Here is a 24,888-nt window from a genome sequence, read left to right on the forward strand (position 1 = left end):
CCTTTGGCTGAATACGCATCATCGTCATGAACACATTCATTGTCATTGCTGTCATGTTACAAGGCTAGTGTTATATTGTTCAACCAATGAGCTTCGCGGTCACTTCCACCACCATCCACTTGTACGCTGTCACCAGCGACCTTAACGTTGCACATCTTCTCAAGTCTATATTCTTGTGTGATGGGGTCATTGTTGTGTGTGTGTGTGTGTGGGGGGGGGGGGGCAGTTTAACATTGTAATGCAGTTGGAGATGATTGGAAGGAGGAGAAGAAGAAAAAAGGTGACAGAACGATTATGAAACGTTTTCGCTGAGTGGGAAGGTTTTGACAGAATGAATGGATGTGTTGAGGAACAGGAGACAGTTTATGAGCTATACATTGTTATTACAGTCAAAACCGACAAAGATAGATGTCGAACTAAGGCCCATAACCTGTGAGTGTAGCCTTGTGTAAATGGGTTTTTATAACAGTGAGTTTGTGATTTGCGCAACTGTGTATGTACAAGAGACACACTGTGACACACTGTATGTACAAGAGACACACTGTGACACACTGTATGTACAAGAGACACACAAGAGCGGGAGACAGTTGACGTATGTCTGATGATGCGTTTCCTGTAAGGTACTGTAGCATGTTTTCCTGGTCTGTGACCACACTGTTCCTAGCGTTGACATTCAGTGGGCTATCATCACAAGTGTGCCCCTGCTCTGCTCTTCCCATCCTCTCCAACAACAGCTTGTAATTGCGTTTTAATAGACAATTAAAGCCCGGACATAAATCAATTCTTGCACAGGCTATGAGGCTTGAATTACATTTTGCGAAAAAACAAACCCGTTTTTATCATGTCAGATTCAATGAACCCTTGCTGCTCTATTAATTCATGATATGTGGGCAGGTCTCAGTGTGAACTATACAGTAATGAACTATATGTATTTGAGGATTTGTTTATGTTTTACTTTTGTTCTGGTGAGAGGACCTCAATCTCAGGACCAAAACAATTGCAATCTGGGGCGTGGGGATTTTAAATATTGAGCCAACCCGACATGGAATAATCATCATCATCACAAATATCTATTTTGATCAATAACTGTAACTAGGAAGGGAATGATAACAAAAGTAACTAAGTAATGATAACAAAAGTAACTAAGTAATGATAACAAAAGTAACTAAGTAATGATAACAAAAGTAACTAAGTAACAACCACCTTTCTTACAGTACCTGTAATATTTGGACTCAAATTGGAACAGTTATATTATTACGGTAACGCATTACTTTGTAACACATTCGTAAACCTTTTGAACATGTTACCTCCAACACTTCTTATAATACAGTATTATATACAGTATTATATACAGTATACAGTATTATATACAGTATACAGTATTATATACAGTATGGTATACCGTATGATATACAGTATACAGTATTATATACAGTATTATATACAGTATACAGTATTATAGTATTATATACAGTGTGGTATATCGTATGATATACAGTATACAGTATTATATACAGTATTATATACAGTATACAGTATTATATACAGTATGGTATACCGTATGATATACAGTATACAGTATTATATACAGTATTATATACAGTATACAGTATTATATACAGTATGGTATACAGTATGCTATACAGTATTTGATGGATGTTTTTGCCTCCCTTTCCTTATGGTATGCAATGCATATATACAGTATGTGTGTATATTGTACAGTGGATGTGTAGGCCTGCCCTAACTCATTTGTAGTACTAGCTATGTGCTATATTCTGTCAGTATGCACCTTGCAGAGTCTTAGCGAGCTCCCTTAGGATTTGGAGGCAAAGATAAATGAATAAGCTCTGCCAGAGGATGTGTTTAGATCTAATTCCTATTTATTTTCACGATGGGCTCTTGAAAAGGCAAGGCTTGTCATATGTAGATAGATAATCAAGATTGAATCCTAGGCCAGTCGAGTCTCGCAGCGGTCTAAGGCACTGCATCGCAGTGCTAGAGGCATCACTACAGACCTGGGTTCGAACCCGGGGCTGTATCACAACCGGCCGTGAACGGGAGTACCATAGGGCGGTGCACAATTGGCCCAGCGTCGTCCGGGTTAGGGGGGGGTTTGGCCAGGGGGAGCTTTACTTGGCTCATCGCGCTTTTGCGACTCTTTGTGGCAGGTCAAGCACCTGCAGGCTGACCTCGGTCATCAGGTGAACAGTGTTTCCTCTGACACATTGGTGCGGCTGGCTTCCGGGTTAAGCGGGTGGGTGTTTAGAAGTGCGGTTTGGTGGATGCATGACTCAACCTTCGCCTCCCGAGCCCATTGGGGAGTTGCAGCGATGAGACAAGATCGAAATTGGGAGAAAAAGGTGATAAAATATATATATATATATATCTATATATATTATAATACATTTAAAAACATATTTCGGAAAGTATTCAGACCTCTTGACTTTTTCCACATTTTATTACATTACAGCCTTATTCTAAAATGGATTCAATTGTTTTTTTTCTTTATCAAACAACACACAATACCCCATAATGACAAAGCAAAAACAGGTTTCTCTGCAGATGCTCTCAAGCTCTGTCAGGTTGAATGGGGAGTGTCGCTGCACAGCTATTTTCAGGTCTCTCCAGAGATGTTCGATTGGGTTCAAGTCTGGACTCAAGGACATTCAGAGACTTGTCCTGAAGCCACTCCTGCGTTGTCTTGATTGTGTGCTTAGGGTCATTGTCTATTGGAAGGTGAACCTTCGCCCCAGTCGAAGGTCCTCAGCGCTCTGGAGCAGGTGTTCATCAAGGATCTCTGTACTTTGCTCCGTTCATCTTTCCCTCCATCCTGGCTAGTCTCCCAGTCGTTGCAGCTGAAAAACAGCCCCACAGAATGATGCTGAAACCACCGTGCTTCACCGTAGGGATGGTGTCAGGTTCCCTCCAGATGTGACGCTTGACATTCAGGCTAAATAGTTCAGACCAGATAATCTAGTTGCTAATGGTCTGGGAGTCTTTAGGTGCCTTTTGGCAAACTCCAAGCGGGCTGTCATGTGCCTTTAACTGAGAATTGGCTTCCGTCTGGCCATTCTACCATAAAGACATGATTGGTGGAGTGCTGCAGAGATGGTTGTCCTTCTGGAAGGTTTTCCCACCTCCACAGAGGAACTCTGGAGCTCTGTCGGAGTGACCACCGGGTTCTTGACTCTATGAAGACTCTTGGTGGTTTCAAACTTCTTCCATTTAACAATGATGGAGGCCACTGAATTATTGGGGAACTTTAATGCTGCAGAAATGTTTTGGTACCCTTCCCCAGATCTGTGCCTTGACACACTCCTGTCTCGGAGATCTACGGACAATTCCTTCAACCTCATGGCTTGGTTTTTGCATTGACATGCACTGTCATAGCAAAGGTCTGAATACTTATGTAAATAAGGATTTTTAAAATGTACATATTTGCATTTGCATACATTTCTAAGAACCTGTTTTCGATTTGTCATTATGGGGTATTGTGTGTAGATTGATGAGGGTAAAAAAGATTTCTTCATAGTAGTTCTAGCCACCTAGTTTAGCTAGCTCACAACTCTTCACTACTAACAAAATGCAGCACCCACTTGGGGTTCAGAAAGCACACCACACTTCAGTAGTAATTCAAGAGTATTAAATCAAGTCCAATTTTATTTGTCAAATGCACTGAATACAACAGGTGTAAACCTTACAGTGAAATGGTTATTTACAAGACCTTAACCAACAATGCAGTTTTAAGAAAAATCAGTGCTAAGAAAGTAAAAAATGAAAAATAACAAACTATTAAAAAGCAACAATAATATAACGGTAGTGAGGCTATATACAAGGGGTACTGGTACAAAGTCAATGCACATGTATGTAGAGGTAAAGTGACTATGCATAGATAATACACAGAGAGTAGCAGCAGTGTAAAAATGGGGGTGGGGTGGGGGTGTTCAGGAGTCTTATGGCTTGGGGGTAGAAGCTGTTATGAAGCCTTTTGGACCTAGACTTGGTGCGCCGGTACTGCTTGCTGTGCAGTAGCAGAGAAAACAGTCTATGACTAGGGTAGCTGGAGTCTTTGGAAATTTTTAGGGCCTTCCTTTGACACTGCCTGGTATAGAGGTCCTGGATGGCAGGAAGCTTGGCCCCAAGCTTGATGGGATGTACTGGGCCGTACGAACTACCCTCTGTAAGTGCCTTAGGGTTGCAGGCCGAGCAGTTGCCATACCAGGTGTTGATGCAACCAGTCAGGATGCTCTCGATGGTGCAGCTGTATAACTTTTTGAGGATCTGAGGACCCCTGACAAATCTTTTCAGTCTCCTGAGGGGGAATAGGCGTTGTCGTGCCCTCTTGTTTTTGGCTCATGATAGTTTGTTGGTGATGTGGACACCAAGGAACTTGAAGCTCTCAACCTGCTCCACTGCAGCTCTGTCGATGAGTAGCCTTATAACTTAGTTCTCCTTTATGGTCAGCTGTCATCTCTGTATACCTCTGTATTCAGGCTTCTCTCCATCCTCAACATCCAGATAGCTGTCATCATCGAATCAAAACATTGCCTGCTAGCCAGCTAACATTAGCTAGCTATCTAGCCAGTAACTAACCGCCAACTTCAGTCTTGAAAACATGCTGGATTCGCATGCTGGATTTAGACTATAATAATAACCTAATAGGTCATTCATAAAACAAAAAGTTTGTCAGGGAAAATGCTATGAAAAGAAATGATTACAAATATTCACCAAATGTACAGCAGCTCTCTGCCGAGGCGACGCCACGGCACCAGACCTCCGATAGACATTATGTTGTCGTGAACGTCAAAACAGAAACACAAGGCAGCTCCAGCTGGCTTCCTGAAGTAACACTTGCATGGACGTGCTGGAGATTCTGCCGTGTTCGTGTGGGTGGCAGAGAGAAAGCATGTGATTGAGTGGTGTTGGTTGTTAGTTGTTGTCAGGGTTCATTTGTGTGCCACCTTAATGTGTCTGTGATAGCCATCTTGGACACTAATTGATTCTCACTGTTTCGTGTCTGCTTTGATACCCGCTGTTGCTTTGTAATGAGGCAAAGAATAGAAGGCAACTCCAAACCCAGCTTAAAAGGCGGCGTAATTGCCGTTCTTGTTGTTTCATCCAAAAGTGTATATGTGTGTGTGTGTGTGCGCGCATGCACTTGTGCATGCAGACCTGTGTGAGTGCATTCGTGTTTGTTTGTGGCTGTGCAGGGCGGATGTCTGTTTTGTGTTAGTCCGTGTCTCTGGCCGTCTGTTTCCTTCTGTCCTGTGCTTATCCCACTGACAGGGTGTTTCTCTCTCTGTGAATCTCTCTATGCAGACGGAGGATGAAGACGGGGAAGAGAACCTGATGGAGAACCCCTACTCCGTGAAGCTGGAGTTTGTGGACGATCCCAACTTTAAAAACAAAGTGAACTACTCCTACAGCGCTGTCCAGATCCCTACAGACATCTATAAGGGCTGTAAGTACCAAGCTACATCTACACCTCCATCCTCCCACACAATAACACACACATTCACTACACCTCCATCCTCACACAAATACACTGCACCTCCATCCTCCCACACAAATACACACAAATTCACTATCAGTCTATGATCTGAACCTTTTTGCTAGGTTACACACAGGGTTTCGTATGAGACATGTTCTGACATGATACACCTTTGAGATGCCGCATCTTGTTTTCCGAGGCGGTCTTGTGTGTCTTCCTTATCAGTTTGGGAGGATCTCCCCCTCATAGTTCTCCTACAGACCTGAGCCAGTCGTGAACGGATGAACATGAAACCGCCTATTTCTCTGCGCCTTAGACCGGACCTTTCTCCTTCAGAGGTTGTTAGCTGATCACGATAACCTGCAGTAGTGTGTGTGTGTGTGTGTGTGTGTGTGTGTGTGTGTGTGTGTGTGTGTGTGTGTGTGTGTGTGTGTGTGTGTGTGTGTGTGTGTGTGTGTGCGTGCGTGCGTGCGTGCGTGCGTGCGTGCGTGCGTGCGTGCGTGCGTGCGTGCGTGCGTGCGTGCGTGCGTGCGTGCGCGCGCGTGTGTGCGTGTGTGTGTGGTTGCGTGGGCAGGGATTGATTCACCTGCTCCTGGATACTGGTGCCCTGACTGGCACCTCACAGCCCTACCAGGCATAACACCTTCTTTGGGACTCCAGCAATGGAAGAAAGTGGACATACGTACTGTATCTGCAGAGGTTGTATTCTCACAGTCGCCCAACATTCTCTTATCTCTTCTCTCCGCTATCCTGCTCTAATCTGTTGGATTTCGATGTGTTCACTCTCACTATCTGGCTGTATCTCAAATGATCTGCTGACAGATAGACCACCATTTCCACCCATTTTGTTTTGCAGTCTTCCTCTTCGTCAGAAGAACCCTTGTTATTTCCGAGGTATGGAAGCTAGCCAACAGGTCTATAATAAGCTTCCCCAGCAGCCTCTCTGGGCCAATCTTGTCAGAGTTAGCCTGTGCTTATCCAGGAAGAGGGGTCAAAGAGCATGGACGAACGACTATAGAGCAATCAGTCCTGCCTGTTGTTACTGCAGACATTTTGCGCCGGCCCTGGATTCTCTCATGGGCCCTGGATTCTCTCTTCGCTGGGCTTGTATCGGAATAAAGGCTTTCCAATTGAGCCTGCAGGGGATTATAGAAACACAGTGCTAGAATGGAGTACTCTGGGAGGATGTTCATTTTTAAAGGTCCAATACAGCCATTTGTATGTCAATATCAAATAATTTCTGGGTAACAATTAAGTACCTTCCTGTGATTGTTTTAAATGAAAATGGTCAAAAAGAAACAAAAATAGCTTCTTTAACAAAGAGCAATTTCTCAAGCAAGATGTTGCTAGGGGAGGGGGAAACTGAAAACTAGCTGTTATTAGCAGAGAAGTTTGGAAATCTCTTTCTTATTGGTCTATTAACTCATTTACTGTGTGATGATGTCACCAGGCAGGCCAAAACTCTTTTCAAACAGCTCTTACACTAAAAGGGCATTATCATAATTTTCACAATTTCACAGATTATTCCAACCTCATATTATGAAAATATATATAAAACACAGGACAATCATGTTTCTGACTGCACTGGGCCTTTAAGAGTTTTGCGTTGCCAAAAAATGTTTACTGTTGTTGTGGGCAAATCAACTCCCGGTGCGTAGCCTGCAGTGGAAAGATTGGCCCAGCTACTCCAGTTTTGACAACAGCTCCGTTTTGAGCATGTTGTTTGAGTTCCTGTTCTTTTTGTTTCTGAGTGGAGTAGCTCGTAAAATGCAGTACTCGTATACGGATGCTGATCGTCCCCACACTCTACTCCGTATATCATTCAGTAGCCTAGCCTGTGTCAGTAACAAATATATCATCAATTCTAACCACATTTTTGGACAGTAGCACAAAATAATATGACCAGTGGTGTTAGGCTATTTAAAATCATGTTATTAGGAATAAGTTAAGCAAATTCTCAGGGGCCATATGTATCAAGTGTACATATCTCGGATCAGTTTTGCCTTTCCGATCGCAATGAATGCGATTGCATAGACTGGGGGACCTGATCCTCAGACTCCCACTCTGAGGAACTTGATACATATGGCCCCAGGGATCGGAAGTTAAAAGCTGAATTTCACGTGGAGAAAATAGACTGGGACATTTCTACCTCTGGGGTCCCGGGGCTCGGAGAACTCTGGAGAGGGCAGGCCAGGGACATGCTCAGTACCAAACGGAGACGGCTGCTGCTCAGTGCTGGAACACCAGAGCTGCCTAGGAGAGCTGACGGGGAGCTGATGTGAGTGGAATGTTTGCCTGTGGGTCTAGAGAGGTCTGTGCTTATTGGAGGAGCAGTGGACCAGCAGCATTGTTAGTGAGCAGGAGAGGCTGTCTGCCCAACCCAGGGAGAACAGAGCAGAGCAGCCAGAGGGTCAGCGTTAGAGAACAAAAGCCTGGAACTGTTGATCTGGAAGAGGGTACTATCTACACAGGGGCTGGAGTGTTGTGTGGTGTTATGTGTATATGGCAGTAAGTGTTAGTGGGCTATGGTATGGATGAGTTTAGTGTTCCGTGTTGTGCTTTGCGGATGGAGTACATGGCTAGAGTTTATTATGAGCACTCATCCTCTGTGTAGTTGAAGGGGCTGCTATTTTACTGCTTTCATTATGAACATCTGAGAGAAGGGGCCCAACTAGGAAACGTTGGCAGTATGTCTGGTCCTCTGTGATATTTTTTATTTCACCTTTATTTAACCAGGTAGGCTAGTTGAGAACAAGTTCTCATTTACAACTGCGACCTGGCCAAGATAAAGCATAGCGGTGTGAGCAGACAACAACACAGAGTTACACATGGAGTAAAGGTGGTTGTTGTTACATGACAAGGAGTTTTTATTTTTATTTACAAAAGTGTGTTACACATGTTAATGAAACTTGCAGCAGCGGTTTTTTTTGACACGGGGGGGGAGAGAAAAAGTCAAGAGAAAAAGTCAGAGAGAGAGAGAGAGGAGTAGAGAGCGAGAGAGGGAGGGTTTGGAGAAAGAGAGAAGGAGAAAAGGAGAATCGGGAGAGAGACACTTTAATAATAGAAACGGTTTAGAGCAACGGTTTTTATTGTGTTCTTTTTAGCAGCTAAATGAGGCAGTGTGTGTGTCCTGGTTTGATTTGTCTGCCAGGGCCCATGTCCGTTTATTGAGATTGAGAGTGTTCCCTGGGCGCAGTAATGAACCATTTTATGATTCATTATCCCATTGCGGATTCCTGCTGGCAAGTCTGCAGACTTTCTAATTAGCTTAGGTCAAACATTCAAACAGTTTTCTTCTAATTATCAATGCTTATTACGGAACGGACACCGCAACAGAAACAGCCACAGAGGACTAAATTGATGTGGGTGGTGCTGTTGCATTGTGGAGAAAAAAAGGGATGTCTTCTCGTGGTGGGGGAATGTTGGGGGAACGTTGGGGAAATGTTGAGGGAACAAACAGCCGGGGAAGAGCCCAGGGGAACACAATCTCACAGGGAATCACAGAGAAACAGGAAGAGGAGAGTTAAGTAAACGCCACTGAAAGAATCCCATCATGCGCTTAACTCCTGGGTCTGTTTTTAGTTTCAGAGACGTCTCACAGCTAGATCATTTAATGGTTATTGCACCAGGGCTGTAGATGTTGTTAACAGTTTGGCAGACACAGCTGCTATACAGATGAAGGATCTTAATTTGACCCAGATTACTATGTCAGGAAAATAATCCTGCAGCAACAGGAAATGTACATTATTATGTGGATTATAGTTAATGGAACATTTTTGATACATTTGAGGGGTTGATACATTTCCGTAAGGGAAAATCAAGTCTGAAATTTCTATGTGGAAATTACAATGTCTTGCATTGCAGGAAAGTTCCCCTCCAGCAGAGTGGTCAAATTAAGATCCTACAGCTGTACAATACATTAGCACGTAATCACTGGTGGTGCTCCAACCAGGTTCCTCATATTTTTTGTCCCCTTTCATTTAAGAGATAACCGGTTAAACACACATACTGCTATATTTACATGGCTGTCGTCATATTAACTGAATCATAAAGAGAAAGACAGAGTATTTAAGTACAGAAAACCCCGTTTTCAGTCTTGAAGTGAGAATAAAGTTTAAATCCCCCGTATGCAGAGCTTTTTTTCCAGTGGCAGACTGTGTTGTTGTCTTTCTATTCTACACATCAGCAGTGAGTAATGTGCCTATTACAATAGAATGGAGAGCAGTGACTAATTGTGCAGATGAAAGAGTGGGTGAAGTGAAGCTTTGGTGGTTGGACTGAATGGAAGGATTAATCCTCCCTTCCCCTCCTGCGGAGGGAGGATGCTGTGCCCATCTCCCTCTCTCTCTCTCTCTCTCTCTCTCTCTCTCTCTCTCTCTCTCTCTCTCTCTCTCTCTCTCTCTCTCTCTCTCTCTCTCTCTCTCTCTCTCTCTCTCTCTCTCTCTATGCCCAAACCACCAACAAAAGGCACATGTTCCCTGTCTTTGAATATTAGCCCCTGCTCTGCCAAGGTGGCTGTGGCGTGGACACCCCTCTGGAAGGCTTTAGGCAAACATGACGGAGCACACGCAATGTCATGGAGACACAGGAAGAGCAAGAAACAAAGTCACAGAGACTAGGAGGCACAGAACAGAAATCAGGGAAATACACTACAGTGGATAGAGAGGGAATCTGTGGGGTATTAGTGAGAGTGTTTGAAACAGAGGGAGAGATTGGTATCGGGGGGGTTTTCAGTATTCAATAAGGGATTCTGAGAGATCTATAGTCTGCTGGCGTTGCCCAGGTACACGGCCACAAAAGCATGATCCTTTAGAGACACTCAGGCAATAGAACTAAAGGAGAAGAGCAGATGAAGGTTTGGAGAGCTAATCTAGATAGGCATTCACTCTATACTCAGGACTCCAACTGTATAGTAGGTACAATTAGTGGGCCTTGTTGTAAACTTTTAGAGGAGTACCACTATTTATTTACATGGGTAAAGGGGTAAAGGGGTCATTCATTTACATTATAACAACACGGGTTGTTGAAAAGGTAGGGCGAGTCATTTAGGCGAAAAGGAAAATAGTAAAAGACAGTAAAATGACATCTAAAAGTCTATATGCTGCTGTGCAGTCTGCACAGCCCACTGCAGGCTCAGCCCGTGGAGGAAATAGACATGCTCTCTCGCTGTCACCCAGCTCACGCTATGCTGGAGATCAGCTCACTCCTCCTCAACATCAAGTCAGATTTAAGGAGCGAGAGACTGAGAAAGAAAAGCTAAAGTGATTCGTAAAAGGAAATGACTGTGTGGGGGGGGGATAGGATTTAAATGTATGTTGTTCACTCTGAGGGAGAAGACAGCTAAAATAATTTATATTTCTACCGTTCCTCTTGATTTGATTCGCTCCGTCTTCCGCCTCCTGCCCCCCCCCCAGCATCCCTCCTCCCTACCCCCCTACCCTAAAGTGTGTGCCCAGTGAAGGGGCACTATCATTTACCAACACTCTAATGAGAACAGCCAGCACACCAGACTCCACTTCACTCACCACCAAGCTCACAAAATATATTTCATTTGTTTATTATTGACTGCATCACTTTAATTAGAAAAAGGTATCTGGGCGGGTAAAGGGTTTAGATTTCAGCAGTCTCTCATTCCGTATTCATGATTCGTCTGAGACGTTCAGGGTTGGATTTCCTCTTCACAGTTCAAGGCGGTTTGGGAGCAGGACAGGAATTCAATCAGAGATACAGTGTTTTCAAACATTTTATCCGCTATGAACACAGTTTAACTCGTGTACCTCATATTCAGGTATATTAGCTGTGGTATTACTAGGTTGTTAGTGTTACTGCATGTTATTTGAATACGATTCAGCATTACTTCAGTTGGTTATGGATGTTTTTGTAAATACATTCCATTTAAGAAATCCTCATTTTGAGAACACAGGTGTTTAGGGAAACGTCCATCCAGTTTTTGTGGTAAATATCATTAGTATATGTTTTGGGAAGTCCTTTTAAATTGTGTCTTTGTCCGTCAATCTTCTTCTATCTCTAAAATTTGGAGATAATCAACAATTCCTTCAGTGCCCAGTCCTTGTTTTCCAGTGTCTTTGTAGATGTGTGAGGTGGTGACGACTACCCCTGTGCCGTGTGTGTTCAAAATAAATGAGTATTGTATGTGTTTGTTGAAAGGAATTGGGGACTTGAAGTTCTATTGCAACCACCATGCAGCTGGTTCCTGGCCACTCATCAGAGGAACGGCATAAAGATCTCCACGACGATGATGACGATGATAATGGTTATTACATTAAGGTCTTGTCCATTAATAGCTTGAGTTCTATCATCCCAAATTGATTTTTTTTTAACGAGGGATCGTTTGTATTTACCCTGGGATATATTACACTAGCCGTGTGTGTGTGTGTGTGTGTGTGTGTGTGTGTGTGTGTGTGTGTGTGTGTGTGTGTGTGTGTGTGTGTGTGTGTGTGTGTGTGTGTGTGTGTGTGTGTGTGTGTGTGTGTGTGTGTGTGTGTGTGTGTGTGTGTGTGTGTGTGTGTGTGTATTAGTGTGTGTGTATTAGTGTGTGTATTAGTTTTACTGTAATACTGGATTAATATTAGGCAGAAGGGAAAAGATCCATTTTGATGGCACCGTGAATAATGTGTGTGAAGTGGGGGTCCGTTGTGTGTATGTGAGGGATGGTCTCACACAGGGATATTCCGTAGATCCCACTCATATAATTGTTTCCCTACTTGGTGTGCAGTCCTGCTCCATAAAGGGGCAAAGCCAAGGGTGCTTTATACATCAGGCGAGCTGATGAATCACCTTTTAAAGGTATCAGAGAGAGGCCTGTTTTACGTGAAAGATGAGCCCAACACAGCGCTCAGGGGCCCTGTCCGCCTCCGTGTGCAAATCTTTCAACTGGGGAAATGTATATTTTTATCAACTGTCCAGAAAAGTCATGGCACATCCTAGCTGGATAAATCAAAGAGAATTTGTTTGCTTGCATTCCTTTCTCTTCGATATGCTCGTTTGTACGTGTGGCCTGCAGTGTGGTTGGCTGACATTACAATAGAGGGGGATCACATCTGCATAAAACTCCCGGCCCGTGTCTTCTGGGGTGGGACCTGTCTGGATGTCTTTGAGCCAAGGGTACTCAGACAGTAGGTGGTTTTTACACACACACACACACACACACACACACACACACACACACACACACACACACACACACACACACACACACACACACACACACACACACACACACACACACACACACACACACACACACACACACACACACACATAATCCCCCTGCCCACACACTCTAGGGCTCTATAGCTACTCTGCAGAGGCAAAGCGCAGTCATGACGTATTTTTCTTTACTGCAAAATCCTCCTTCAAAGTCTTTTTCTGTCTAGACAGACAGCAATTTCTGACACTCCATTATATATTCTGATCAACTGGCTTGTTCTTGTGTCAGGAAACGAAATACCACATAAACCAGATGATATACCTAGCCATTACAACAGGTTTTTGACCAAATTCGTAGTCACTGCATTTTCCCTTTGAAGGGCACTATTGTGTTGACCCTATTAAGTTATTTCAATAATGAATATGCTTTTGGTGTCAATTTGGTATCTTTGCCAACAGTTGCCAGAATCTCGAGGCTGATGACATAAGGGAAGAGGGAAAATAACCAGATTCATCGATAATCAAGACCGTCCTTCTTCTTAACAAAAAGCCTGGTTATTAGACATTAAACACCCAAGGTTCAGAACCCAATTAATAGAAGGATTATGACATACTAGTGGTTATTCTGTGGTTATTCTGTAGTTTACTGTAGCAGCAGCCCACTGCGATGGCCCATGTTTACTGTAAAGCCTGACATATTTTTGAGGAAATGGTAGTGCACAGTGCAGCAGGGTCTGTTTTCTCATGGTGTATTTCACAGTGGAAGGAAATAGAGTCTGTATATTGTTGAGCCCTAGGACCAGCTTGCCTCTTTCAGGTCTCTCAGGAGGAAACTCTCTCTCTCTTTCTTTATCTCTCACTCTCTCACTCTGTCTCTCTCTTGCCTCTCTCTCGTCTCTCTCTCTTGCCTCTCTCTCTTGCCTCTCTCTCTCTCTCTTGCCTCTCTCTCTCTCTTGTCTCTCTCTCTCGCCTCTCTCTCTCTTGCCTCTCTCTCGTCTCTCTCTCTTGCCTCTCTCTCTCTTGCCTCTCTCTCTCTTGCCTCTCTCTCTCTTGCCTCTCTCTCTCTCTTGTCTCTCTCTCTTGCCTCTCTCTCTCTCTTGTCTCTCTCTCTTGTCTCTCTCTCTCTTGTCTCTCTCTCTCTCTTGTCTCTCTCTCTCGCCTCTCTCTCTCACGCAGCATCTGCACGACAGGGATAGACACAGCACGGTGAACTAGATGTCTCTCTCTCTCTCTTGTCTCTCTCTCTCGCCTCTCTCTCTCTTGTCTCTTTCTCTCTCTTGCCTTTCTCTCTCTTGCTCTCTCTCTCTCTTGCAGCCTCTCTCTCTCTTGCCTCTCTCTCTCTTGTCTCTCTCTCTTGCCTCTCTCTCTCTTCTCTCTCTCTCTTGCCTCTCTCTCTCTTGTCTCTCTCTCTCTCTTGTCTCTCTCTCTCTCTTGTCTCTCTCTCTCTCTCTCTCTCTCTCTCTCTCTCTCTCTCTCTCTTCTCTCTCTCTTCTCTCTCTCTCTTGTCTCTCTCTCTCTCTCTTGCCTCTCTCTCTCTCTTGTCTCTCTCTCTCTTGTCTCTCTCTCTCTTGCCTCTCTCTCTCTTGCCTCTCTCTCTCTCTTGCCTCTCTCTCTCTCTTGCCTCTCTCTCTCTTGCCTCTCTCTCTCTTGTCTCTCTCTCTCTTGCCTCTCTCTCTTGCCTCTCTCTCTTGCCTCTCTCTCTTGCCTCTCTCTCTTGCCTCTCTCTCTTGTCTCTCTCTCTCTTGTCTCTCTCTCTCTTGCCTCTCTCTCTCTTGTCTCTCTCTCTCTTGTCTCTCTCTCTCTTGCCTCTCTCTCTTGCCTCTCTCTCTTGCCTCTCTCTCTTGCCTCTCTCTCTCTTGCCTCTCTCTCTCTTGTCTCTCTCTCTTGCCTCTCTCTCTCTTGTCTCTCTCTCTTGCCTCTCTCTCTCTTGCCTCTCTCTCTCTTGCCTCTCTCTCTCTTGCCTCTCTCTCTCTCTTGCCTCTCTCTCTCTTGTCTCTCTCTCTCTTGCCTCTCTCTCTTGTCTCTCTCCCTCTTGCCTCTCTCTCTCTTGCCTCTCTCTCTCTTGCCTCTCTCTCTCTTGCCTCTCTCTCTCTCTTGCCTCTCTCTCTCTTGTCTCTCTCTCTCTTGCCTCTCTCTCTCTTGTCTCTCTCCCTCTTGTCTCTCTCTCTCTTGCCTCTCTCTCTCTTGTCTCTCTCTCGCTCCCTGTTTGTTCCTCTATTTATCTACATCTGTAAAATTCTCTCCATCCTGCTCTTCTCCTTTCATTCTTCTTTTTTTGTGATTATGTCTCTGAATTTAGTGGAAAACATGTTGAGGCGCTCCCCTTGGTGACAAGAGCAATTTGGCTCTCATATGTTCCTCCCCTCCAGTCACTGGTTAGTGCTGGTGTATGTGTGCATGTTTGTGTATGTGTGTGCTCGCGTGCATGCGTGCGTGCGTGCGTGTGTTCGTGTGTTCGTGTGTTACAAAGCAAGAGACGGCAGGCCTTTCACTAACAGCTAGCTTTTTTGAATTTTGAAGAGGTTCTATACAAAACATCCTCAGTTTAACTATTTAACTTTGACTTTGAATGTAATAGTTTCTGGGCAATTCAACAACGGAATGTTTCAGTGTTAAACAAAAGAGTGTGAATACTAATGTTTGAATTAGTGCTCCAGCAAATGAGGCGTGTGAGTGGTGTTTAGAGGCCGGCTGGGTGGGGGGGGGCGGGGGTGGGGGCAGGTCGGGCCTCTTCTCTCCTCTCTCTCTCTCTCTCTCTAACCTGACAGCTCATCAGCAACTCGGCGCAGTAATTGAAAATCATGGGAAAAGTGGATAATGATCGTTTATTTGTGTGAAATTCAAACGAGAAGGGGAGAGAAGCTGGACTTGGAGGTTCAGGGGCTTATCTGGCTGTGGTTGGCTGAGTAATTAAATCAGGAAAACCAGTGAAGTTCTCCTCAGCTCAGCGTCTCGTCCTGTTTCTCCTTTAATCAGGCGCCCATTAAACCTCTGATTGCGCGCCCCATCTTCTGACTCCAGCTCAGCTATTAAACAGGAAGTGAAAGCCTTTCTCTGTGGCAAGCAGCTCAAGGGTGGGGGAAGGTGGTGGAGGGTGCGTTGGCGGGGTGGATGGCATTCGAGCACAGGATGCAAGGTGAGAGAGAAATAGCAGGACATGTATGGTATTAATGGAAGGGGAGAGGGGGGGAGAGCGACATGCAGGGGGAAAAAGTATGTGGACACCTGCTCGTCGAACATCTCGTTCCATAATGATGGGCATTTAATATGGACTTGGTAACCCTTGTTGCTGTAACAGCTTAGACTCTTCTGCGAAGGCTTCCCACTCGATGTTTGGAACATTGCTGCGGGGACTGGCTTTTTTTTACTGCAAAATCTGACTTCAAAGTCTTTTTCTGTCTAGACAGACAGCAAATTCTGATACTCCATTATATATTCGGATCAACTGGCTTGTTCTTGTGTCAGGAAACAAAATACCACGTTAATCATTGATTCACTTGATTCCATTCAGCCACATGAGCATTAGTGAGGTCGGGTAGTGATGTTGGGCGATTAGGCCTGGCTCTCAGTCGACGTTCCAATTCATCCCGAAGGTGTTTGATGGGGTTAAGGTCAGGGCTCTGTGCAGGCCAGTCAAGTTCTTCCACACCAATCTCGACAAACCATTTCTGTATGGACCTCGCTTTGTACATGGGAGCATTGTAATGCTGAAACAGGAAAGGGCCTTCCCTAAACTGTTGCCACATAGTTGGAAGCACAGAATCATCTAGAATGTCATTGTATGCTGTAGAGGTAAGTTTTCCCTTCACTGGAACTAACCCAAACCATGAAAAACATTCCTCCTCCACCAAACTTTACAATTGGCACTGTGCATTCGGGCAGGTAGCGTTCTCCTGGCCTCCGCCAAACCCAGATTTGTCCGTCGGACTTCCAAATGGTGAAGTGTGATTCATCACTCCAGAGATCGAGTTTCCACTGTTCCAGAGTACAATGGCGGCGAGCTTTACACCACTCCAGCTGGTGCTTGGGATTGCGCATTAGACTTGTGTGTGGCTGCTCGGCCATGGAAACCCATTTCATGAAGTTCCCGACGTACAGTAATCGTGCTGACGTTGTTTCCAGAGGCAGTTTGGAACTCGGTAGTGAGTTGTTGCAGACGATTTTTACGCGCTACGCGCTTCAGCAATCGGCGGTCCTGTACTTTCATAAAGTACTACTGGCCTGTGAGATATAGCTGTGACCTTAACTTAAATACACACACGCACGCACACACACACACACACACACACACACACACACACACACACACACACACACACACACACACACACACACACACACACACACACACACACACACACACACACACACACACACACACACACACACACACACACACACACACGCTGACTGGGAGTATTATGCAGATGTGAGCCGCCTTTATTGTAATGTCAGCCATCTACACTGCAGGCCACACACACACACACACACAGTCAAGCTGTTTTGACTGGCTCTGTGGGGAAATAGCAGCAGCATGAATATAGCACCATTATTTTCCCTCTCTATTCAAATGCAGCATCGTCCAAACTGCTGTCTCCACATATGCAGTGACACATGACCTCGACCAATGTCAGGTGTGATTCCTCCACTGCTCTCCACCGTATAGATATCGTCCAGATTACAGCGATGCCTGCTCCACACTGCTGAGGACCACCTCCGGATCTGGGACAGCTGATTGCATATATACATTTTTATGGAGTCTGACCACACTGTCAGAGTGGACAAGGTTATTCAGCCAGAAGAGAGATTGTATTGTTTTGTGTTTACATTATCCTGACCTGGACACACAGTATAAGGGTAATTCCACGAAATGAGTGCCTTTCTTGCGTCCCTTTGATATTTTAAGTGGAAATTGTAGAATTGTAGAATTTTAAAAGGCTGTTATATTAAATGAAGTGCCCTTTAATATGTAAAATTTAATACATTTTAAATGGAAACTTGATGAAGGGTCAAAAGTCACCATTTTGACGTCCCTCTAAACATCCTCTGTTACTCCAAGGAAGATTTGAAACTCAAAGTTTTCACCATCCCTGTCAAGCCCTATTTATTTTATAGGTTTGACAAAGTCATTTCCAAAGATCATTATGTATTTAATGTGATTAGTGATTCATTTTAAGGTAATAAAAAAAACCTGTCCCCCGTTTTAAGGTCAACCCTGTTACGCGAACTGAACTCTCGTTTTATTACTGTCAAACTATTCCTTTGCAAATCTACATTTTTCAAGGAACATTAAACCTCCAACAGTCAAATCATAGTGTCAAAACTATGTCGATTGGACATGTACTGTACCTCCGTGGCTGTGCTCATAGTGTCTCCTCTCATCTCCTCTGCCCTCCCCTCCTCTCCTCTCCTCCTGCCCTGCAGCCCCAGTCATCCTGAATGAGCTGAACTGGACCCAGGCTCTTGAGAGGGTGTTTATTGATAACCGCCGGGAGGACAGCTCTCTGCGCTGGCAGGTGTTCGGCAGCTCGACGGGGGTCACAAGATACTACCCAGGTAAGTCCTAGACCATTGTTAATAAGGATATTATCAACGTTCACTAGAACTATTGTATAGACATAGAGGTAAAAGAGATCAAGTTCTCCCGAGTGGCGCAGCGTTCTACCGCACTGCATCGCAGTTCTTGAGGCATCACTACAGCCCCGGGTTCAATCCCAGGCTGTGTCACAGCCGGCCGTTGACCAGGAGACCCACAATTGGCCCAGTGTCATCCAGTTTAGGGGAGGGTTTGGCCAGTCGGGATTTCCTTTTCCCATCGCGCTCTAGCGACTCCTTGTGGCGGGCCGGGCACCTGCGAGCTGACTTCCGGTCGCCAGCACATTGGTGCAGCTGGCTTCCGGGTTAAGCAAGCAGTGCGGCTCGGCAGGGTCGTGTTTCGGAGGACGTATGTCTCTTGACCTTCGCCTCTCCCGAGTCCATAGGGGAGTAGCAGTGATGGGACAACACTGTAACTACCAATTGGATACCACAAAATTGGTGGTGAAAGTTAGAGATCAAAAAAACAAAACAAAAAAGAGATCAAGTTGCAGAATGATGTTTTGTATTCCTCCTTTTTCCAGCCACTCCTTGGAGAGCACCCAATAAGATTGACCTGTATGACGTGCGCAGACGACCATGGTGAGTACTGACGTCCATGTTCTGTCTTCTTCCTCTTACATGCGATAGAGAGGCCCTACAGGTTTTCCATTCAGATGTTCTCCCACCCGGGGGCCATCCTAAGGCCATTTACATGGATTCATCTGCTATTTATTTGCCGACAGAATCCTTCTTTATGATGGGATATTCTATTCAAACGAAGGATAATAATATTAGGAAAGCACATATTTGTTTAATATGAACGGTTCTGCTCCCAATACACTTGCAACATCTCAATGAATTTGGGGGGGGGGGGGGGATTGTTTTATAAAGACATGGTATTGCCTATAGAATGACACATATTCTCATTTCAAATATTAAAGCCCCAGATATCTTACATCTTTGTTAGAACCTTCTCCGTGTATTGTGTTGTATATATATATATATTATATATATTTATATATGAAATCCCATGTAACCAGTCTTGTATTGTGTTCTTGTAAGCTTTGGTCTATTATAGATGTTAGTCCCCCCCCCCCCCGCCCCCCCAAGCTTAATAGAATAGTTCTCTCCTTTGTTTCAGGCCATTGAGGTTAAAGCATTATCTAACCCCTATTTATCTCAGTGAGTTACCAGAGAAAATACATTTTCTCCAGCTAGAAAGACCGCAGCCAAGTGGCAAATACGATATGGAGTGGTGCCATTGCTGCGTTGCATTAAGTGTTCACCTGCCATTTGGTTTGTGAATCCCTACTGTGTGTCAGATCTTAGCCAGGGCCAGGGACTCACAGAGCACGGCGGTTTGACGTTTTCGACAGCACCGAGTGTGTGAGGCCAAACGGCCCCCTTTCCCCTACACCCTCACCCCTCCATCCTGCCTCTACCTGTCACTGTCTCTTCAGCTCTGTTTAAGAGCTGCCTGTTGCCTGGTTGCAGATTAAAGCACACCGGACATAATCATGACAGCCACATTGATTAGAGTTGATGCCGGTTTCCATCCCGGGCTGTCTGCCTGTGTCCAGCTCCAGCATAGCTTGGTTGGCTGTTTAGGCCAAGGGTTGGCCAGAGGTGATGGATGGGCCCGGAGGGCAATGCACTGAGACAAAAAGCAAACTCCCACGGTATACGATTCAAACACGTATACAGTCCACTCCAGAGATGGATCTGTCAGGTAAATAAGCCACGTATTTATACCGATATCAACAGAGTCTGCTTTATTACACATTCCCATTAACATGCTAATACATACAGAGATGTGTGTTCAGCACACTCACCGGCCTACTCATATAAAACCGAGACGTACGGATTCTGCTCAAAAGGTTAGAGTTGCCGTTAAAGATGTGTGAGAAGCCTGTGTTTAGTTGAGCTCCAGGTTGTTTCCCAGCGTATCAGAATGAGGAAGTAATAAAGGCTCTTCCTGGACAGACTAATTGAGTTAACACTCTGGGAGAAAGTGCTCTGGCAGACATGGGCTTTCACACAATGCCTGTAAAACACTGTAGACCTCCACGTGAACACGACGCCGCCAATAATTGCGCTGTTTGTGTTAACAATGGGCTGCAGGACGCCACTGACAAGTTAAAAGGACGATCATGTCTGTGTAGAGAAAGAGCAGGTGCTCCTAATGTTTTATACACTCGGTGTATACGACAACCCATTTGAATTCCCTCACACAGGAGAAGAGTCTTCCTTGAGGCAGAGAGGAACGTGGATTTGAGAGAGGGAGAGGGTGTTACATTTTTTAAATTTAACCTTCATTTAACGAGGCAAGTCAGTTAATCTTGATATTCCCCATCCCGGATCCGGTAGCGTAATCATCGCCTGACAATAATTAGCATAACGCAACGGACATAAATATTCCTAGAAAATATTCCTATTCATGAAAATCACAAATGAAATATATTGAGACACAGCTTAGCCTTTTGTTAATCACCCTGTCATCTCAGATTTTCAAAATATGCTTTACAGCCAAAGCTAGACAAGCGTTTGTGTAAGTTTATCAATAGCCTAGCATAGCATTATGCCTTGCTAGCAGCAGGCAAACTACGTCACAATGCTGTAGACACGTTGGGGAATACGTAGAAAGCGTAAGCTGGTTCATAGCACACTCACAGTTCAATAGGGACTCATTGGAACACAGCGATTTCAAAACCTGAGGCACTTCCGGATTGGATTTTTCTCAGGCTTTCGCCTGCAACATCAGTTCTGTTCTACTCCCAGACAATATCTTTACAGTTTAGAGTGTTTTCTATCCAAAGCTGTCAATTATATGCATATTCTAGCATCTTGTCCTGACAAAATATCCCGTTTCAAACGGGAACGTTTTTTTTCCACAAATGAAAATACTGCCCCCTAGTACCAAGAGGTTTTAATTAAGAGCAAATTCTTATTTACAATGACGGCCTACACCGGCCAAACCCGGACAATGCTGGGCCAATTGTGCGCCGACCTAAGGGACTCCCAATCATGGTCGGTTGTGATATAGCCTGGATTCAAACCGGGGTGTCTGTAGTGCCTTAGACTGCTGCGCCACTCGAGAGAGATGGAGAGAGAGCTGAAAGGAAGGAAGGGAGTCTGGAGACAGAGGATGTGACAGGGGTAGACAGGGGTGGATGCTTTCAACTGAAGAGCACCATGTCACCCCCTGGTCCTCCATGTTTGTCACTGTCATCTCTGCCTGTTGGTCTCCGACTTTCCCTCCATCCTCTCTGAAAGCTCCTGTGGCCTGTTGCCTAGCAACCTGTGCCCATGCCGTGTTGAGTGTCGGGGCCGTGGCAGGGAGTGCCATGATGTGGCAGGTCATGCTTGTGTGATTATGGTCTAACACGCTGTCTTCGGTTGTGACACTCACTGGAGGGGTCAGCCAATCGCAGGGGGCTAAAAGACCACCCACTGGGTTAGGTAAGCCATTCACGTGTTTGTTAGGGGACAGCAATAGATAAATAGACCTTTAAAGGGGAATGGAGGTAACTCACATGCATATGCACACACACACACACACACACACACACACACACACACACACACACACACACACACACACACACACACACACACACACACACACACACACACACACACACACACACACACACACACACACACACACACATCCTTTCACACAAACACATGTTGATGCACATACAAGAATCCTCCACCACAAACCCAACAGCCAACTCACACACACATCAACACTCCCTCATACTACTGAGCAATATGCAGCTAGATTGCACAGATGCAACCGCAGGAACACGCTTCATCCCAGTTTCATGTGTGAAAATCGCATTTCCACATACAGCTGTTTTCAGATGTATTAAATGAGATAATACCACATTTTCACTTGAGAAAAAAAACATGTTTTCACCTCACATATGAATTGCAGTTGCACATGTGAAATATGTCTTGTTTACATGTGGAATTGCAAGTTCACATGTGACAATTGAAGAAAACATTGAAGAGAACTTGCAATTTCACATGTGGTGATGCAATACTGTGATTCACCTCACATGTGAAAATGTTGTGTCAAGATGTTGCAGTATTAATGTTTCCACATATGGAATAGCAAATTCTTTACTGCCGTTCTGTGAAAAGGTAACTTGGCCTACCTGAGTATAATAATTCAAGTGCGTACAAAAATGATCATTTCTTATTTCTGAGCCAGCAATTGGGAGCTTCACTGCTGCAGGCGCATGCCTCTCTTCTTCATATAGTGTCCAAAAAGTGTCCAAAAAACCACCTGTTCTTTTCACGTGATTATTTTCATGTGTTTTTTTTGGTTGTTGTCAGGGATAACCCCGACACTGACACTAAGTCTGAAATGTGATTTTCAGGAGGAAATAAAAGGATGGCTTGTGTGCACAGTGTGTGGCCTAAAAGACCTTCACCTTTTTACGGGAATGAGTTTAGGGCTCGTTGACCTGTCCTTTAGATATGCCAGCTGGCGTGGTGTGTGTGTGTGTGTGTGTGTGTGTGTGTGTGTGTGTGTGTGTGTGTGTGTGTGTGTGTGTGTGTGTGTGTGTGTGTGTGTGTGTGTGTGTGTGTGTGTGTGTGTGTGTGTGTGTGTGTGTGTGTGTGTGTGTGTGTGTGTGTGTGTGTGTGTGTGTGTGTGTGTGTGTGTGTGTGTGTGTGTGTGCGTGCGTGCGTGCTTGCGTGTGTGCGTGTGTGTGTGTTTGTGTGTGCGTGCGTGTGTGTGCGCGTGTGTGCGTGTGTGTCTAAAGTGTGTAACGTGTGTAATCCTTTGAGGAAATCGGGGAAAGGGAGAAGATGAGGCTGCGTAGCTCGCTGCCTCCACAGATGGGCTCCTTCCATCTGTCTGTCTGCTGTGCTCCCCACTAACGGGCCTCGGGAAAATAAATGGTCCAGTCAACACACTTAATTGTCTCCAATTGCTCTGACATTAATTATTAACATTTGTCCATTATAAAGTCTGTTAAGGAAGTCAAGGAACAGAGGTGGAGCGAGAATGAGAGAGAGAGAGAGACAGGCATGGAGTCCTGTTCGCCAAGCGTTGCAGAGATCCCATTACCTTCCAGGTTTAGTACAGCATTCAGGGCCATAACAGATATGGATTTCTCTGAAAAGTCAATCTACCTTCTCAGTAAATATTATGGCTTCTAGTCAATCCCAGCCAGGAGATGAGCCTCCCAAAATGCCATGGCCCAAACGCCTGGAGCCTCTGTGCTTGCCTCCCTTCCTACCTGCCTTTCCCATTCTCCTCACTCACTCCTCCTGCAGGGAGTGGGTTCGCCAAAGGGAAAGCTTCTCTGTCTCTTTGACTGTAGCGTGAAGCGATAACCATGACTGTGGCGTCACAGTCGGAATGTTTTCCCCATCTCTTGTTCCATTGGAAATAGTGACCTTGGGCCCATAAGGCATGCGACTTAAGTAATTCAACTCCAAATCTGTAAATCCATTGTAGTATAGTAGAAAAATGTGTAGCTACTGTTGAATGTTTTGAATTCAAATGTCTTTCCATTTACCATAACATATAAATGATTTATAATATTTCGTACTATGGGCATAACCTGAAATATGGAAATGTGTCTCTTGGTATCAACCCCCCTCAAATAATCAGCCAAAAGTCAAATAAATAAAAGACAGACAACATCTCTTTCTCCTGCAGGCTCTCTGGGCCACATCCTCCTATATTTTTTTTAATCTTAATTTAATCTTCATTCAGCAGCCACATCCACAGGAGCACTGAGAGAGCAGGAGTCCATAAAATAATAAGCCCATCATCACAACGACACACACGGTTAATATTCACACGCTCACAGGATACAAAACACTGCAACTCATAGATACAGTAGGTATATACCATCAACTCTATGCATCCGGTGCAATGTGTTCGGAGTTTGCGAAACATTAGGAACACCTGCTCTTTCCATGACATAGACCGGATGAATCCAGGTGAAATCGAGGGTCCCCCCCTGATTGCTGTCACCTGTTAAATCCACTTTAATCACTGTAGACGAATGGGACCCGAGAGGTTAAAGAAGGATTTGAAAGCCTTGAGCCAATTGAGACGTGGGTTGTGTGTGTGTGCCATTCAGAGGGGGAATGGGCAAGACAAAAGTACCTTTGAATGGGGTATGGTAGTAGGTGCCTGGCGCACCGGTTTGTGTGTGTGAACTGCAACACTGCTGGGCTTTTCACGCTCAACAGTTTCCCGTGTGTATCAAGATTGGTCCACCACCCAAAGGACATCCAGACAACTTGACACAACTGCGGGAAGCGTTGGAGTCAACATGGGCCAGCATCCCTGTGGGAGCGCTTGGAGTCCACGCCACGACGAACTGAGGCTGTTCTGAGGGCAAAAGGGGGGTGCAACTCAATATTAGGGAGGTGTTCCTAAAGTTTCATACACTCAGTGTGTACATACATTCAGAAACACACACATGCAGGTATTTATAGAAACTACTCCCACAATCACACACACGCATACGCAGACGCCCACACACACACATACTTGATTCTAGAATAAGATTAACCTAGGCCATTTTAGTGTTTTATCATTGTGTATTATCTGGAAAGTACGTAGATAATTCCCCCGATTCAAATGTAATGCACCCCACTCAGGGAAACGGGTCAGG

The 24,888-nt window shown here is 44.9% G+C and overlaps 1 protein-coding gene across 2 annotated transcripts in view; it reads left to right on the forward strand.

Moving 5' to 3' along the window:
* LOC124031552 (voltage-dependent calcium channel subunit alpha-2/delta-2-like) overlaps positions 1 to 24,888 on the forward strand; it is a 302,484-nt gene that overhangs the window by 213,356 nt on the left and 64,240 nt on the right. For both annotated transcript variants that reach the window (XM_046342944.1, XM_046342945.1), the window contains exons 5-7: positions 5,320 to 5,461; positions 18,086 to 18,217; positions 18,781 to 18,838. In XM_046342944.1, the coding sequence (XP_046198900.1) occupies positions 5,320 to 5,461; positions 18,086 to 18,217; positions 18,781 to 18,838 (332 nt within the window). The remainder of the gene's footprint in view (positions 1 to 5,319; positions 5,462 to 18,085; positions 18,218 to 18,780; positions 18,839 to 24,888) is intronic.

The sequence above is a fragment of the Oncorhynchus gorbuscha genome, linkage group LG03 (genome assembly GCF_021184085.1).
Source record: "Oncorhynchus gorbuscha isolate QuinsamMale2020 ecotype Even-year linkage group LG03, OgorEven_v1.0, whole genome shotgun sequence".
NCBI classification, from domain to species: domain Eukaryota; kingdom Metazoa; phylum Chordata; class Actinopteri; order Salmoniformes; family Salmonidae; genus Oncorhynchus; species Oncorhynchus gorbuscha.